General features: G+C 43.1%; 1 protein-coding gene across 1 annotated transcript in view; it reads right to left on the bottom strand.

Moving 5' to 3' along the window:
* CACNA1G (calcium voltage-gated channel subunit alpha1 G) overlaps window positions 1-18,482 on the bottom strand; it is a 285,440-nt gene that overhangs the window by 18,692 nt on the left and 248,266 nt on the right. Inside the window, exons 25-33 of the mRNA XM_073310526.2 lie at window positions 17,771-17,984; window positions 14,865-14,915; window positions 8,492-8,643; window positions 4,881-4,990; window positions 3,787-3,920; window positions 1,869-1,939; window positions 1,518-1,596; window positions 1,285-1,406; window positions 145-489 (exon numbers count right to left, since the gene is read on the bottom strand). Coding sequence (XP_073166627.2) covers window positions 145-489; window positions 1,285-1,406; window positions 1,518-1,596; window positions 1,869-1,939; window positions 3,787-3,920; window positions 4,881-4,990; window positions 8,492-8,643; window positions 14,865-14,915; window positions 17,771-17,984 — 1,278 coding nt within the window. The remainder of the gene's footprint in view (window positions 1-144; window positions 490-1,284; window positions 1,407-1,517; window positions 1,597-1,868; window positions 1,940-3,786; window positions 3,921-4,880; window positions 4,991-8,491; window positions 8,644-14,864; window positions 14,916-17,770; window positions 17,985-18,482) is intronic.

Consider the following 18,482-nt stretch of genomic DNA (forward strand, 5'->3'; position numbering starts at 1 on the left):
CATGCAGCAATTCAGTCAACAGATAGTGAGGAATACAACTCCCCAATGCACTGTACACTCACTCCTTCACTGGAATTCGTGCATATCCTCCCTTAGCAAATATGCAGGCCAACCTGCTCTTCACCCTCCACCTGAGATTCTCACCATAGGATAAAATAATGAGAGCTGAGAATCCACCTTGAATTGCATAGGATTGGTACATCCTCTGGGGCTCTCAGGCCTTTCTCCACCATTACCGCCTGTCCATGCAAAGAGGTCCGAAGTGGGGATTGGGCCTGGGGTGATAGTCTTCATTTCCATCTCCAGCTCCGCTTCCAGCTCCGCTTCCTCTTTGGCTTCCTTGTTGCTCTCTTCCAGGTGCTTCATGAGCACTGCAATTACCACGTTCACCAGGACGAACTGGGCCGTCAACACAAAGGAGACAAAGTAGATGGGCGAGATGACTGTGTTGTAACAGGTGGACTCCTGGTCGCAGTCGCGCAACGTGTCCTGGTGATAGGGGGAAAATGATTATGGAAACTGAGGAAGCTCCAGTTAACCGAAGAAGGCCTGATCCTGCCATCCAATCACTCAGTGCTCCCGCATAAGGCCCAAATGGATTAACCATCTATTGAGCACACACAGATGATCAGACTAGTTTCACGGACGATTTTCAGATCTGTCTAGGTGAGCAAATGACCCCCCAGCAAAACCTAACTCATTGGAGTCAGATGTGACACTGGATGGGAATACTGCCTTGCACACAGGCTCAGAGAAAACACCAACTAGTCTCACTGCATTCCAACAGGTGGCGCCTGTCTGCTCCTTTATACTCCCAGAGGACTGGCTTATCCTAGATTCTCCATTCTGAAAGGCCATTTTGCAAGGCCAAAGTGCAACTATCCTAACTGACCCAGACCTCATCAGTCGCACAGTTGTGTTATTTGCTCCAGCGAAAAATAACGAGCCTACTGGAGCCTCTAGTTCCCCGTACAAAACAAGCTACTCAGTTGAACTAATGTCACTCCATAGAAAACTCCCTGTATTGCCCTCCTTGTCCTCAAGCCACCACCTCAGGAAAAGCCTGGGAACTTACAATGCATCTGAAGGCCAGCAAACCCAGGCGCTGTCAGGCAAGAGGAAAAAGAATTGCTTTGAGAAAATGCCCAGGCCCCGAATCAACAAGTGCAGGGGCCGTCCCAGCTTGAGTGCCCCAGCTGATCCCTGTTATTGGTTTGAAACAGTGACAGACAGCCTGTAACATTAGAAATGATCATCAATATTCCTTCCCCAGGGATCTCTTACCTTCATTATCCCATTCCAATTGTCTCCTGTTGAGACCCGGAAGAGAGTTAAAAAGGCCATCCCAAAGTTTCTAAAAGTGGCGTGCCGCCCTAGCCCCTCGCAGTGGTGAGTGTCATCGCATTCTGTGAGATCAACCAGAAGAATCTCATTTAGACAATGAGCTCGCTCACCTTCCCCCTCTATGTAACTATTTCCTCCTGCTTCCGGCAATGCTATGTCTGTGGAGAACTTACCAAGGTCGCCAAATAGCTCCACTCCAAGAGCTGCAAATATGAAAAACAACAACATGAAGAGAAGACCGAGATTCCCCACCTGGAAAGAGAAAAAGAAATGGGGGGTGGGGGACAACAACATTAGTTGATTTTTTTCCAGACCTGCTTCTCCCCGTATTCTTTCATACAAAAGTTAAGCCGCCCGAGGGCAGATACGACCTGGATAGCATCTGAGACTGAGTTTCTAATGGGAAATGCAATTTTCCAATGACAGTGAAGACAAAAATAAGGAGGAAGGTCCAGGAGCAGCCTTCTGCAATAAGAATGTAGCTCTGGTCCTGATGAGATTTTTCTGGGAAGGCAATGAATTACCTGAGGCAGTGCTTGCATGACTGTGTCCAGCAGGGCTCGCATCCCTACAGCCATCTTCAGTAACTTTAACACTGTAGAAAATGATAGGTTCATAACATTACTGCTGCAGCATTACTGTGGAGACACAGATTTTTAGAGAGGAAGATCCCTCAAGCATGAAATCACGTCACATGCTCTCCATTAGCAACTAAAGCTCAAGGCCTCGTTATAGAGCTCTAGATTGTTCAGATGCTTGTTAGAATCCTGTGAATAGTAGCCTCTTGAGGCTTCGGGAAAGAATCACCATTCTCTTGCTCTCTCTGAATTGGGTAATGTTGACACAATGCTAGGAATGTAAGAATGACCTTTTCTCCTGACAGTCTCTTCTGCTGAGGGAAGTAAACAGTTTTAGAAAGGTCAAGATACTACCAGATGTACATTCCTTTAGAATTCTGCTTACAGCTAAACAAATAGGAAGCCAAATTCACCCCTATTGTCTTCAGTGGGGCCTATACCAGGGATGAAATTTGGCCCGTTAGGGTTTTCTCCTATTTGGGTCTTGAATCCAGTACTAAATATACAACCCTGAAAATATCCTTCTGAGTTACCATCCCTGGATCTCTTTTTCCTTCCTCTTGGTTTGGACTAACTACCTTCTGAGTTCTGCAGCTGCCTACCTTCATGTTTGATTTACGCAGGCATTGCTTTGCATGCCCTTGTCTGTAAGATTGAGTTTCCAGGCGGAAACTGCATATGCTTTTCCTTTTGAAATGTACCTAATATGACAGACGTTTCCCTTTCTTCTGAGGCTTCCTTTCTGGCTTCAACTACATTTCATAGAATATCAGGGTTGGAAGGGACCCCAGAAGGTCATCTAGTCCAACCCAAACATTTCATCTATTTCCATTCTTTCTTTGTTCCAATTAGAATAAATAATAATAATGCTAATAACTTGGCATGACAATAATGAAGCTCTCAAAGCACTTTACAAACATTTGGAGCCCGATTTCCAAAGGTGTTGAGCAGGGCCGTCCCTAGACATTGTGGTACCCTACGCAGCCCTCCTGGCTCCAGCCCTCTCTGCTCTGCTCCGCTCCCCAGCTCGTCTGGTGAGTGTGGGGCGCGCCCGACCCCTGATGCGGTCCCCTGGGACATAGCTCAGGGGAAGGGATGGAGTAGGAGCGGGGCTAGGGCGGAGAAGGGTTGGGGGCTTTGGGGAAGAGGTGGAGCGGGGGCAGCTTTCCTGGTTGGCTCAGCTGGCCCGGGGATGGGGCTGGCTGCTGGAGCAGCATGCAGCCGTGTAGTTTGCATATGGGTAAGGACGGCCCTGGTGTCGAGCACTTGCAGCTTACACTGACATCAGTTGGGGCTCCTGGTGTTCAGCTCTTCTGAAAATTAGACCCTAACTAAGTAAGCCTCAGAGATGCGGTAGGTATTATCATCATCATCATCGCTAGGGTACATCTGGATACAAAGCAAAGTAGACACGTTGTCTCACACAATACCAAGAGGTCACGTGAAAAGGGAAATGAAATTTATTAACCATCTTGGGGGTTTTAACTCTCTAGCTTATGGCTGTGTTGCACCCTGAAACCCCTATCTAGTTTCCAGATCTTTGAGACATACTTGATTTCATGAGCATGCCAAAGTTTGCTTTTCCAGGTTCACCCATCAATGAAATTCACAGTGGATTCTCTTTTCTAAGAAGATCTAGATCTGCAAGTGCTCTTAAGAAATGCATGGCCAGTTGGCTCAGCTCCTTGGCTCTTCTGCGATGTTTTCCCTTCTTTTGTTCTCTTATTTGTTTACAGTTTGTGGATGCCAGAACAAAGTGCACTAAGCAGGGCATGTGGCATGCAGTGGTTTCCCAGTCATGTCCTGGACAGAACTGCTCACTGCACCTCAAATAAAAATGATTTTCACATTGACTCCGTCTTACCTCGAGCAATCCTTAGCACCCTCATTATCCGGATAATGGTGGGGTTAATGGGCAATGATGCATTCACCTCAATCTCTTCCAAAGTGATACCCATGATAGACAGCAGCACTATTGCCAGGTCTAATTGGTTCCATCTGAAGACAACACAAAATCACATCTACTAAAGTATTTGCAGTGTGCGTTGGTTTGTTTTAAACAAATTCCAGTCATGTCAGTGGTGCTAACGCTCACAGACACAAACTTTTGAAACTTTGAGGGGAGTTGCACAAAAACCATTATTTTTAGATTATGGAATCAGCCAATGCCAAAGAAAATATAAAACCATGACTGGGCTTATACCCGATGATCCAGACATTAGGCCAAATCCTACAAACTTTATTCAGCCTTTTGTTTGGCAAGGCTCTCACTGAACTCAACAGGAGTTGTGTCCAAGTAAGAACTGCAGGCTTTGATCCAATGTCCAGTCACTGTAACACAGTCACATTGGGCAGACGGAAACATACCACGATTATACCACGATGAAAGGCCCTCTAGAAAGTCTTGAGTAGATAGGATGAGCACAACAGTGATGTCAGACTAGCTAGAAGTTGGGGAGGAATGATTTTCTCTAGGGAAGAAGTCTGGCATGAATCCAATGCTCTTGACATTTGACTTGAGGAAGATGAAAAATGCGAGGTCAGAGGTTTGAGGGGGGCCAATATTAAATGTATAAATATCTTAACTCAGTTACAGCTCATCCTAAGCCAACAGAGGCCAATGTCTGCAGTTCCTCCTGGTCTGTTGATCTCACCAGGACAACTCTATCCAGTCCACAGTGGGAAGAAAGATCAGACTTGCCAGCTGTCTGGTAAGGCGAGAATTCGTTTCATGATATAACAACAAGAACTCAGGGTTAGATTTAGACCCTATGCAACTCCTAAGGAAGTCTCAAGGCCAAATTCACTCATGACATAAGTTACACATCAGGCGTGAGTATGTCAGCAAGAGGCATATAAAGCAGTAGCTTGCCCTGATTTGCACCACCCCTGAATTTGGCCCATTATCTATTGAGCCCCTGCTGCTGTCACAGGCGTGCAGGATTTAATCTTTGTTACCTGTCTTGAAAGAACCGGCGAAACCCAAAGGCAATCAGCTTGAAAACAGATTCCAAGACAAAGATGACAGTGAAGATGTAATTGCAAATCTTCAGTGCTTCATCAAGAACCTGGAACATGGATACAAAGCTGAGGTTAGTTGCTGACTTGGCTGGACGGTTTTGCTGCCATCCTGTTTTCACCAGAATTATACATTTAATAAGAAATATCTGATGACTGACGAAGGAGAGGGGATCAGGGTTATGGCCCCTCTCTCTCTCTGCTCCCTTCAGTCCCAGGAGGAACTAGTAAGGAGAAGTCCCTGCATTTAAGAGGGTGCAGAGGCTGCAATTGTGCACAGCACCTGTACAATTCACCCCTGTGCAGAGGGCCTGCACAAAGCCTATGCACTACTCAGGCCCCTCTTGAGACTGCTCGATGCTGGGAACAATGCCGTCTGTAGTCTGCAAAACATTTAAGGACCATTTAGATGAGAGTGATTCACCAAGGAACTGTTGCATCCGTGGGCCTAAGTGGTGCAAAGGCCTTGTGCACCAGCGCTCTGCATGTTCAAGGCCAGGGGAAGGCACTTTGCACCACACCTGCCCTCGTGCACCAATGTGAGAGCCACAGTCTGGCCCTAGGTTTGTCCAAATCCTGGCACAAGCAACAGGAAATTAGCCGTATGGCTAGTGCCTCACCTTGAGCTCACAGCAAGGCATAAGATATGGATAAAGCATCAGACAATATCGAATTCCCTAGTTCTTTCCCCTTTGCTTGTGTCACAACCTTGCTGCTAATGATAGTCATCACTGCCAGCAGGGCACCTATTACACAGGCGATTGCGAACTAATGGCGGAAGTGGTTTTATTCCCAAGGTCATACTGGTAAAAGAGGGCAGTGGTAATAGCATCTTAGATTTCCTTTGTAAGCAATGTGCATCATATTTCTTGTTGCTGAAAGGTGTGACAGCAATAGCTGGGTACGGGCCATTGGGAGGTGATGTGGGGGAGGGTAATATTACACAGATCCTGAGCTAGGGTGTGAAAGATTGTGTCATTAAAGTTCCGTGAGAAAGCTGCTAGTGAGATCATGGCATCCCGTGGTTTATTGCTAAGTAATTCAAGAGGTGATGATAGAATTGGATGCGTTTCCAAGGGGTATGTAAGGCCAGGTGGGTCATGGCAGTTGCTTTTAAAGGATCATCAGACGTTTCACAAGTTAATGCCATGATTGCGAGCCATCGCTGGGCAGGAAAGAGGTGATGGGGAAAGAGCAAGGCCCTTTCTCCCACATTTTGCCCCTGTACCAGGGCTGAGCACTGCCATAGTTCCATTGTCCTGTGATTCTATGGTGCTGTGGCTTTCAGTGCTGCAATCCTCCGCAGTCTAACTGGCCAAAAAGGATTGTCCAAGTCCAGCACCATTGCCAGTCCCACGCTCTCATGTGAAGCAGAGCTAGCTCCGTGGTGACAGAGAGTGCACCTGCTCCAAAGGCAGCAGCTGCGCTCCCCAGGAGGCACTGCGTCTACCAAGAGCTTCTCATGCATCTCAATCAGATTGTGGCTTCATGGCACAATTTACCCCAAATATCGATCAAGAGAAATCACTTCACCTGACACTGAAATGCAGCCACATCTGGGGAAGAAAGCCACAGCTATTAAATAGCTCACTGCAACACTGCAGAAGAGTTTAACTCTGCCCAGCCAAAACTGCACCAGTAGAATGTAATTAGCCAATGCAGAATTTGACCAATAGTTGTTCAAACTGTGTATGCCTCTCTCTGTACTGCAGCACTGCTTGCAAAGTGGCCGTTACTCAGCAGGAATATGTACTGGATTTTGACTGGTGTCCTGATGACAAAAGTCCTTTCCCATCCATATCCCATTACCAATCCCGTTCACCATCCTGGTGAATTATGATGTTGGATATAAAGCTCTTAAGCACATTTATCTGTCTATACATCTCCAGGATAATAATCAAACTCCAGATTGGATTTAGTCACCGGGGCCCTGATTCAGCAAAGTACGTAAGCACATGCATGACTTTAGTCAGGCAGGTAATCCCATTCACCTCCGTGCGACTATTTCCATTCTTACATTATTATGTACACATAGGACATTGGGGTCTTAGATAAAGAATTTTACTTTCCTTAAGGGAAAAATATGAATGTTTTTATAATACAAGTAAAAATGTCACTGTGAAATGACTTTAATAAGCACAGGCCCTAGAGTAATTCTAATACAAGCTTCTTCGCTAATGACTGATTTAATCAGAAAGTGACTGAATCTCATAATGTGCTTCCCAGTGTATTTAAAGGTGACCTGCAAAGGAAAAAGAAATTGGGCTTGTGCCCTTTTACTCTTCGGCTAGCTTATGATGGATGGATGTGTGTGTGCGCACGCGTCTTTTTTCCCCTTCACTTGTTATTTACATTAGTCATGCAGGTCCTGTCTAGCCTCAAAGAATATTTCACCCTTATTGTGATTTGCATGTATTCATTTTGAAAGGAGCTAATAAAAAGAATTACAATTTATACAGCAGTGGCAGCCATTTCCATCTCTTTCTTCGGCACAAGGCAGTCATCTTCCCAGTACAGGTTGTTATTACCATCGGAACAGGCCCAAGATACAGGAGCCTGGCACGCTTAATAGATTAAGAGTCTGATTTTCAGAAATGCAGGGTAGCCATAACTCCAACTGAAGGCAATGGTATTCAGTACCTTTGAAAATCAGGCCCTACATGTATCTGCTTGCTGAATGTAGTGGGTAGGCACTGAGGCAAATCTCCCATTGGCCATGTCTCCATGAGGAAAGGTGCATTTTTAATAAGTGTTAGATAAGGTGTTAAAATCCTAGCATAGGCAAGGTGGTTGTAGTTATAACGTGTATGTTCAAATATACCTCTTTTCTAGTGTAGACATGAGCAGCGGGAGATTTGCATGGGTAAAGATTTCAGGAATTGACCCAGAAAGATTACAGTCTTCTTACTGACTGTTACCATAGAAACACTTAGTCAAAGAGAAGATTTCAAGAAAAAAAATCACTGGCAACTGGCTAGAGGAATTTTCATCCCAACTTTTACTGCTATGGTAGGTTTTTTGTTTTGTTTTGTTTTTTTAACGTTCTTAGAGTATTTATAAAGGGTGGGTAAGAGATGGAGAAGCTGAGGTACAGAGGGAAGTTACCTCATCAGCTCAAGGAACAATAGCAGGGAAGCATGGGCTAGAGGCACCCTCCTGGGACCCTGGGCACATACTTAAGCATCTGGCCCAGGCTGCCACAGCTTTACTGCTATTTGATACCTGCGCTAGTTTTGATCTGTGTTTACGTGTGTTGCAGTCACACCACCGGATGGTTGTAGAGACCTACCCTAAGTGACTAGTTAAGGACTCAAGCAGTAAAACTGGGAACAGAGGCCAGAACTTCCAACTCCCACTCCTCTGCTCCCACCACATTGCCTCACTGGCTAAGGCACCAATGCTGATCATGCAAAACTATCACCCAATAGATGAAGTTCTGTAAAACCAAACCAGCCCTGGTTCTGCCCATCTCTAGCACTCAGTGAAAGCTGAGACCATTTCTTTTCCCCATTCTATCACTGGCTATTGCCAGCTTCCTTGTCTCCCGGTACCTTCGGCTGCTGGTAGTGCTCCATGGCCATGGTGATCACATTGAGGCCGATCACTCCAGTGATGAACAAATCCAGGTAATGGCTTGTGCACATCTGGTGGATCAGGAGCCGGAAGCGAGAGTAATCGGAATAGTAGGGTTTACACTGTGCTTCTGAAATGGGGGGCGGGAAGAGTGGAGAGGCAGATCAGCTCATTACTCTGTGTCTCTTAAACATGAGTTCACCTTCCCTTTGCAAACTCCAAAATTGAGGCTTTCCACATTGATCACAATAAGGCTTTGGGTTTTGCTCCTGGGTGGTATGTTACCAGCCTTAATATGTAGCAAGGCTACCAACAACATGGATCCGTTTAAACATCTTTAATGTAACATGCACAATACTCAGCCTTTTAGTATTAGAGATGAAGTGAGTACAGCTGGGACTATTGTGGGCTCCAGGAACTGTTTCACTGTAAAGAAATTAAAAAGCCCTACTTTTTTTTAACTTAATGTGGAAACAAAAACAATAAATGAACAAAAACAGCAGCCGAAGAGCCCGTTCAATAATCAAATACTGCACAAATTTGGTATTGACAATGGCTTTGAGAACACAGGCCCTTCATTTATTGGTCTTATTTGAAGAGACAGCAATAAACTCATCTTATCTCCTTTGCAGTGAATTATGGGGTTAGACAAAATTTGACACTTCAGCTGTCAGAACTCTGAAAAACATTGAATAAATACTGTGGAAAACTGATCAGTCTACTTTAATGTCTAGAAAAATAATTCTCCATTTATATACAATTACTGAATTGTAGATTTCACTGTTAGATTTACTTCCACAGTCAGTTGCATTGGGAATGACACATGCTTTTCAGACCCTAAATGTTCCAGGAGATAAACTAATTTACTCACCTAATCTCTAATGAGGAAATGCCAAGGCTGAGTATATAATTCAGCACAATTTTCAAGGAGGCATTATAAGGCAGATTGAAGTGGAAAGGACTGTCTTGAATACGTCAGTGTATAATATTATTCTCATAATTAGATAATCAACTGGTTATAAAAATTATTGAGCTGAGAGAATTACATGGCTTGAGATTTAGCACTGCTGAACAAATGCAGGGTTTGATACATTACTCCAAATAGAAATTTGGGCACAATGAAGCCATGAACTATATGTATCAGTTACCCCGAGGGAAAACTAATTTAAAGTTTTGCTGGGGATATAATTTGGTGTGTAGATAGCCAATGATTCTGCAACCAAAGCCACAGGTTTAACATCACTGTACGCTCGTTGCTTCATGACATGGGCTCCTGAAAAAATCACAGAATTTTTGTTTTTTCACTGAGACAGACTTTTCCCCTAAAGCTTAAGAACCAGAGACAAACTATTTAGCAGCTTATATGGTAAGGGTTTGGAACTCCCAAAATTCTGCTCAAGTGTCATAAAATAAAAGGCAGTATTAATATTAACTTTTGGATGTGCAATATGCGGAAGGCGATCTATACTGGAGGGCAAAAGCATAACAGCAGTGAAAAGGTCTATAAAATAAATTTTAATGCTGAATCTATTGAGCACTTAACAAAAGCCAAACCGGTGGCTTGCTGACTCACACGGCTTTTTGTCAGGGATCTCAAATCCCTGCATAAATATCCATAAAGCCACGATATCTTGATCACATTATGCTAAATTATGAGTAAGAAATTAACTAAAATGTTTGAATACAATTAAGTTAGCAATAGGGCCTAGTTATGAACCAGGTTATAATTGCAAAAAGAAACACCATCATAATTTGATCACTGATTTCTTTTAGGTTTCTGAATAATTCACATTCAAAAAAGGAAAATGTCAACATTTCTGCCTCTTCTTGCAGTGGATTTACATATGAATAATTATACTGGAATTCAAATGTTTTAGCTTTGATTGGCAGGTCATTCCAAATCCCACAGAATAGCACTGCAGCTCTTAGAATATAGCAGGGATTTACAGAGAGGCTGTAAAATGTTACTTGTGCAGAGATCCTGCATCTGGACTAGTAACAGCATGGCCTTATAAACAGGGTTGCCAAACCTTCCCCAAAATATTCCCTTTTTTTAACCTTTCAGTGAGCATGGCCCTGGACTTTGCAATGTCAAATGCTTTTCCTGATTGAATTTGAAAGTCAGTGTCACTGACACATCTGGAACACTACTAATTTACAGACTGTAAATATTTTATCCCCCGCCTGTAAGGTTATTAACAGGCGGTTTCTCAACCCGGTTTATAAATCATACTACCACTTATTTTCCTTTCTCAACATGCTGGTCATGCATATTAGCGGAACACAGATATTACCTTGAAATGAACCACAAACAAATATACCATGCTGCCTGTGGGCTACAAATTAATAGCTACTGTATCGAGGTAGGCAGGGAACTTTTTGAACAGAGCAGTTGCTTCTTTATGTCATCAGCAAGAAAAGCCATATTTAAGATGGTTTGCACAGATTGGCACTCTCCAGGTGTAAATTCCATGCCCACATCAAACAGCAGTATTCATATTTATTGCAGAAAAAAAATCTAAACAATACCAACATCTTGGGAAATACAGACATCTGTTAAGCTCCAGGTGGTGAATCTCACAACTAACACAACACCACATTACTGTACTGTTACAATACACTGTGTCAAGAACAACAAGAGCTCCAGATTAGTCTAGGTTATTACTGGAAAGGTTAGATCACTTCCTGACACACAGAGAATTAAAGAAAAAGAAAAAAAAATGGCAGAATAAGACTGCAAGAGGATGCGAGATGCAGCAAAAGCCCACGACAAATCTGGCAGGTAAACAGGTTCTAAATCAAGCTGCTTTGCTGTGGCTGGGTGAAAAGTGGGATAGGAAAAGGAATGAACTCTAATATTTAGATACAATTAAATTGGAAAGATCAGCTAACACAATGAAGGTCGGGCAATCTACTCATAAGTCTCATTTCCCTACTAATCCTGGGAAATGATGCTCTAGCCTGATGGGCAGCTGAGTCCATTGTCACAGGTGCCCAACATTATGGGTACTTGTTTTTAGTTGGTCATGTCCAGTGGCCCTCATCCAAACAGCTTCCTGAAGAGGGGTCCTATGATGATATATGCGCCATGCAGTGGGGTCGTTATTACAAAGGATTGCCTTAACAAGTGCCAGGAAGTGGAACTGATGAGTCCAATGGGAGTCGGTTCCCTCATAATCTTGGATATTAGTTAAACCGTGCTTGTAACAAGTAACTATTAAAGTGTGGCGGCCCTCTGAAAAGTGATTCCATAATTCACTGATTCTTACTATCAGTGACTCACTTGCTCCGTGTATGCATAAAAGTGATTTTTCTAACTGCCAGTATCATAACTGAAAGTCACGCTCCATTCTTTCTGGCTTGCACAGCACCAACGATTGGCTTGGAATTCAGCAAACGATACTGTTGAGGATGCTGGGGCCAGAAGAGAATCCAGTTCCCTTTCTAATAGCTGTGTTCACTCAGTAGGGCTAGTGGGAATAGAACACAGCGAGAGACCAGGTTGGACTCTGAATTCATCCCTGGAGCGTAGGAAGTTGCCATTTTTCCATAGTCGCTTTTCAGAGTAGAACAGCGCTGAACGGCACCACCAGTGGAAACTGGAATTCACAAGAGTGGTATAGTTCCATGAAGGAATGCATTTCTTTGTAAAGGTCTACATTTATTTTGGGGATATAAGCAGGAAAACAGTGAACTTTGAACACATTAAGCAGCTGGATTTACAAACTGTACTGAGAGAATTAGGTTTAAAATGTTTTGCACTGAAGGAACTTCTACATTTAAACACATTGTTTTATTCAGCTTTTATCACATTGAGTGGCATTTTTAAAGCAAAATGGAAATGATAAATTATTCCCACTGAGAAGTTTCCAGCTGTGATAGATCTAAAATAATAACAGTAATTTCCACTACACACCAGTAAACAGCACAGACACACAGTACTCCATCTCATCTTCACATAAAGATAAAGGAAGCCTTTTGTAAAATACAAAGACATATGGAAGTTCTGGGTCCTCAGCTTAGGATTTCTCATCATGCTACAGACGGTTTGACGGGTAAAACATCAATATTGATTCCCTAGCATCACACAACGATTCTGAAAGAGAACTTTCTATTCTTTCACTTTGATGACTGAAGACCAGCACAAGCACATTCAATAATACTGGTTCCAATAAAAGACAACAAAGGAAATACAAAAGCACAGATCTGACAATCACACAGTTTTAAAGGTAAACTATACGTTTCTTTCTGAGTCTGCATTGGATAATGGCCAGTTTTGGAATGAGACCAAAGCATTAAATAAAACAAAAACAAAACAAACAAAATGCTAGATGAAGCTCTTGTCGACCGGAAGAGGTCTTATGTGGTGAAGATGCTCACAACCAAATTAAAAAACAAACAAAAACAAAAATAAAAAACCTAGGGCCTGCTTCTTCAATCCTTCCCCAGGCACTGATGTCTGATTAAGGGGTGGAGGATTGGACTCCTAGCAATAACAGAGAGGATGAAGGCAAGGAAATTAAAACACAAGGAGTGGCAATGGTGAGGAGATTCAGGTTCATTAAAGCAAGTTGGGTCATTTTCAGCCAGGACTTTATAAGAAGATTAGGATGCTCCTTTTGCCTGAGTTATTTCTCACCAATGAATGAGCAACATTGATTTTCCATCGGAGTTTTGCCTGACTGAGAACAGCAGGATCAGGGCTCATTGTCTCAAACAGGGCTGTCCTTTCACTGGAACGGTTTTATGGACACGTAATTTTCCTTGAATGCACTTACGCATTTATTTCAATATAAACAAATCTTTAATTATTCAGACTACAATTCTTAACAATTCATGATTTAAAAAAAGAACTACTGCTCAGATCAAAGCTGCTGCATCTTAAAAAAAACTAAAAACAAAAACAAAACCAGAGAAAAGATCTGAAGCCCGAAGCACCTTCTGGTGAGTAATGAATGAAAGGAGGAGAAGTGAGTTAAGTAGATAGGAGAGGGTGAGATTAGATTCTTAGCAAGTCTAATCGAAGTTCGCCCGTCTTCTTCAGGACTCTGAAGTTTGTTTCACCTGACTTACAAGATCTGATGTACTACGGCTTGTACCTACTAATGAAACTTAAACATTCTTTCTGCAGACAGGGCTGTGGTGTGAATCGAACTGGTTAGAAATCAAGAAAATGTTTTTTCCCAACTGAAATCTGAAAATTTGGTTAAAAATCATTACAATTTGAAAAGTTTCCATTAGCTCTAGTAGGGAAATAACAGTGAGAATAAAAAGTTTCAGAGTAGCAGCCGTGTTAGTCTGTATTCGCAAAAAGAAAAGGAGGACTTGTGGCACCTTAGAGGCTAACCAATTTATTTGAGCATCAGCTTTCGTGAGCTACAGCTCACTTCTGCTAACCTCACATTTCCTTCCCCAGCTCATCAGGGGTTAATGGCTAACCTTCCATTGACTAAGGATCCCATTAGCATAGAAATAAGGCCATTCAGTGGGGCCCATAGCCAAAACCCAGAATTCAGTGAGTGACCTCCCTACAACTTACTTCATACAGCTGTGCTCTGCCAGATGGGGGAAGGTCCTTGAGATCCACAACAGAGAATTTGTCCATATATGGCACATGTACACCTCCCCAAGGTGCTCAAGGTATCTGCACAGAGCTCTCAGCTGGTGTGAAGAAACTTGTGCCCTACCCAAGGCTGTTATCTTCTCTACTGGTCCCTCATTGAGCTGGACCAAATAACCTGGGGACTTCCTGTGGCTGCAAGTTTGACAGCATGGAGGATGAAATCTACCCCTGATTTAGATTTCCCACTTCCAAATTTAGGTCTATGCACTAGCTTTATGCACAGGGACTGGGTTTCACTCAGGTTAGCCGGTTTTCTCTTACTGGAATACTAGCAATGCAACAAGGTAGTTCTGGAAAAATACCCTACTCTAGCTGGGTCATTTGGCTTCCAGAGATACCGCTGAAGAATGTTCAGAATCTCCTAATGGTTTATGGTTAGAAAGTGAGTGTGGACAACACAGGACCCCTTTCAAAAGCCAGTCACTATTCTCAAAAACAAAAACAAAAAGTCTGACAATGTTTGGATGAGGACCGGAAAAATGATTTTAAAAAATAAACAGAAAAAAAAAACCTCTGATAAAAGGTGTAAATTAAGATTTGCAAGTGCCTGGCCTGAGTCAGGTCTGCAGACTTGCCACTTAAAAATGATATGCCTGCGCCATGAAGTAAGCAAACAAGACTTCCACCACACGCACAGTTTAGTGGGATGCCTCACAGCAGCATTGGCCAGCCGTTAGTTACACAGCACTGCCATTCACGTGAGACGAGACGTTAAGATTTCCCAGTACCTTGCACTGCACTGGCTGAGCTCTCCATTATTACATCATCCAGCATTAGATCTAAAAGAATGAAACGACATTAATCATCTGGCAGGACGCGCGGCAAGAGTTTCATTCCCCTTCAACCGTTTCTACAGTTCTCCTGTCAACTAGACAGGTCTGTAATGGCTGTAGCCCGAAAAGTTCTAATAATGTTCTCTCCTAGATATCTTTTATGGTGAGTGGAATCTGCTATCCCTGCCCCCTCTGATACAGTGGGGTAAAACTAAGGGCCAGATGCTCCTCCCACTTATGCCAGTGCTACCGCAATGGACTCTATGAGGTTGCAGCGTTTAACTGACAGAACTTTGCCCCCTTAAAAATTTAGGGCCAATTCACCCCCGCATAAGACCTATATATCAGTTAGTTAGTCCTCAAGACAGGGTTTGAGTAGGATTTATGCAAAAGCCTTGGCAGAGGTTGAATTTCACCCTAGCACAATATGCTGCTTGCAATCCTGCATACTACACAACTAGGTTCTGCATCTGTCATGTAAGCACTGTATTGGTATGCCCACATGTTTCTCTTTTTCAGATGCAGCAGGTTGTCCTAATATAGGAATAGACTAGCATTTTAAAAAACCGACCATGCAGTCAGTTAAACTAATTCCGACTATTAGCTACAACAAAAACTCAGTGACAAGGCCAGCTTCGGCATAAAGGAAACCCCAATGACTGCAATGGAATTGCTATCATGGATCTGAGGGTAGAAGTGAGCCCCTTATCCCAAAATGGCATACCAGTTACAACTACAGATGGAAAAGCAAAGCAATGACACCTACTTGTCATTGAGAGTAAAACTGGACATATCCAGTCAAAACCAACATTTTCATTGAATGTGAACTGAGAAAAGCTTTGTTCTAAAGCTCTTTGGAAGGCTTCATGTCTTTCTTTTTTAAGGAAGTTTAGCACTCAGCAGTATTCTGTTCCTTGGTAGACGATCTGGCGATTGCCTCTTTAATTAGGCATTTTACAGAACTGAATGCAAATATCCACATCTCCAAGGATGCTTTGTGATTCCTTCCCAGACCAGCCTTATGTCTGATTCATCTTTTTTCTCCTAGCATTATAAATAAGGTCATTCATAATATCTATATATATTTATTCTAATGACATTTAGAATGTTTTCTTTCCAAAACCAAACTATACAAAAGGGACATTGGCATCCAGCGTGTAGCTGTATGTTCTAAAGCAGCAGCTGTCACTCAGCAATTGTGTCTGGGAATTCAGACTACCCTAAAGCGCTTTCTATACATATTAATTGTTTGGAGGGAAAAAAATCCTTTGATATATCAGCTGTATCCCATTTAACTGAGGCTGACTGATAAGATCCATAGCTATGAGCTTTATTTATTGCGTCCACACTGGGTGAAGAGCCACACAGTACTGTTTACATCTCCCAAAGTTCACTGGGCTCATTGTAACACCCAGAAAGGAACTGGTTACAGTCTCTTCTTTGCTTGATCCACAGTTCTGAGCAGGAATCTGGAGATGCTATAATGTACCCAGGATATTAGAATATTCCTTCTTTAGGGCCAGATCCTGCAGTGCAAGCAATAGGGTGCTGTGCAGTTGCAGAGCTCTGGCCATGCCATTCTCACTGCAGGATCAGGGCGTTAAGCCCTGATTCTGAAAAGCACCATATTTGGGACAACACATATGCATTGTGCTTAGCTACCATAGAAATCAATGGGACTTAAGCACATGCTTAAGAGCCATGCTGCAAAGGGATGGACTTAAGCATGTGCTTAAGTGCTTTCTGAATGGGAGCCTTAGTTAGTGATATTTGTGCTGCAGTAGTATAACTAAGCTCATCGCAACTTTATTAACCTTTCAGAGTTAACATTACCGGCTTTCAGATTGCTAGCACAAGCTCCTGATCAGAGACAGACTCTTAAACATCACTGACGTGCGTCGAAGATAAAAAATGAAATGTGAAAGAAGTGGAGACAAGTAATAAGGAGACAGAATGGGAGAGGGTAACAAGAGAGAGATACCATGAAGAGATGGGCACTTGAAAAAAATGCAACCAGAACAGAAAGCATGCAAGATGGAGAAGAGTACCTCTGGCCTTTGACCTCTGACCTGAATGTTATTTCCTGCTTTTTCAACCAAACCAAAACTGAAGTAAAAAGAAAAAGGTCAGGTTTTTAGATTTTTGACAGAGTCTGTAGGTCTAGCATCCTTCCATCACGCTAACAGAATTTTTAAAGCTACATTATTCTAAGAGGGCCACAAGTTTGTGTCAAGTTTATCGTTCAATTTATCTCACATCAATGACAGTTCATCTGGTTAATTTGTCTTATTGAATTCTTTTTCAATCTGTATTTCTCAAGCAAACTCATTGATATGTATCTATAGGGTGTTTTTTAAAAGCATTTCTAGAATAAGATGGCTTCATTATTTTATTACATCCTTGAATAGCCCTAGAGCTACTTTGCCAACAAATAAACCTGCCTGATAAATGAGACAGGTAATGTTGCTGTGGCATTACAAGGCTGTAATAAACCAAATAGTGAATCCAGTTATCAGCAACAGTGCTCAAGACTTGGAGGATTTATGGCCTAGTCTGACACTGTTGATCTTTACATTTGTCACTATTTGTGTAACGCTGAGTTGTGCTATCCACGAAGCTCCAGGTTTGGGTTTTTGGGTTTTAAATAACCCTGTATGAAAAGGTCATTGCAAATCATGCAGGCATTGAAAGGTTTCCATGGCTTCCTGCTCAGCCTAACATGGCGCTGTTTCCTTCATGCAAATTTCATAGCTTGGACATGCTTTTTTTTGGAGGAGAATGATCATCAGATGCTAGGCAGGGGTTAGGGGATTGTGTCAAAGGTCAAGCAGGACTCAGAAAGATGTGGAAAGACTACCGACCAGCCATCTGTTTCTCCTTACTCCTTCTCTTTTTCTCCAGCCGGCGAAGTCTCTTCTCCTCCCGTCTCTTGGCTTCTTCCTCCTCCTGGTGCTGCCGACACTTGTGGAAATTCTCCACCACGACCCCCACGAACATGTTGAGGACGAAGAAGGCCACAATCAGCAGGAAGGAGATGAAGTAGAGGAGCATCCAAGGGTTATAGTTCATAACTGGCTACAGGATGGAGGGAGATAGATGCCAGTTGAATTGCAACAGGCAGAGTATGGAGCAAACTGATTCTTGCTAGTCAGGGTTGAGCTGGGATGTTAACGAAAGCAATGTGGAAGTTGCACGTCCGGCTGCAGTTTGGGGGTTGGATGGGCCTGAGCTGCAGCCTGAGCCGCAACATCCACATGGCTATTTTTAGCACACTAGCTCGAGCCCCACTAGCGCAAGTCTGTCTATGGAGGCTGGGAGGCTTGCTTCCAGCTGCAGTGCAGTGTAGACATACCCTGAGGAGGTAGATGGAGCAGAACAGCAAGGCCCGCTTTCTCAAAAGCAGCTAGAGATGTTGAGTGCTCAACTTAAGACACCTTAAAGGTGACTTTCAGACGGCAAGTGCTCAGCACAATCAGGCTCCTTTGAGGTGTCACGAGTTGGGCACCCAAAGTCACTTGAACACTGAAGAGTCATGAATGGTCTGTTGTGCCAAAGAGTGAGGCAACAGAATCC

The sequence above is a fragment of the Lepidochelys kempii genome, chromosome 14 (assembly GCF_965140285.1).
Source record: "Lepidochelys kempii isolate rLepKem1 chromosome 14, rLepKem1.hap1, whole genome shotgun sequence".
Classification (NCBI taxonomy): domain Eukaryota; kingdom Metazoa; phylum Chordata; order Testudines; family Cheloniidae; genus Lepidochelys; species Lepidochelys kempii.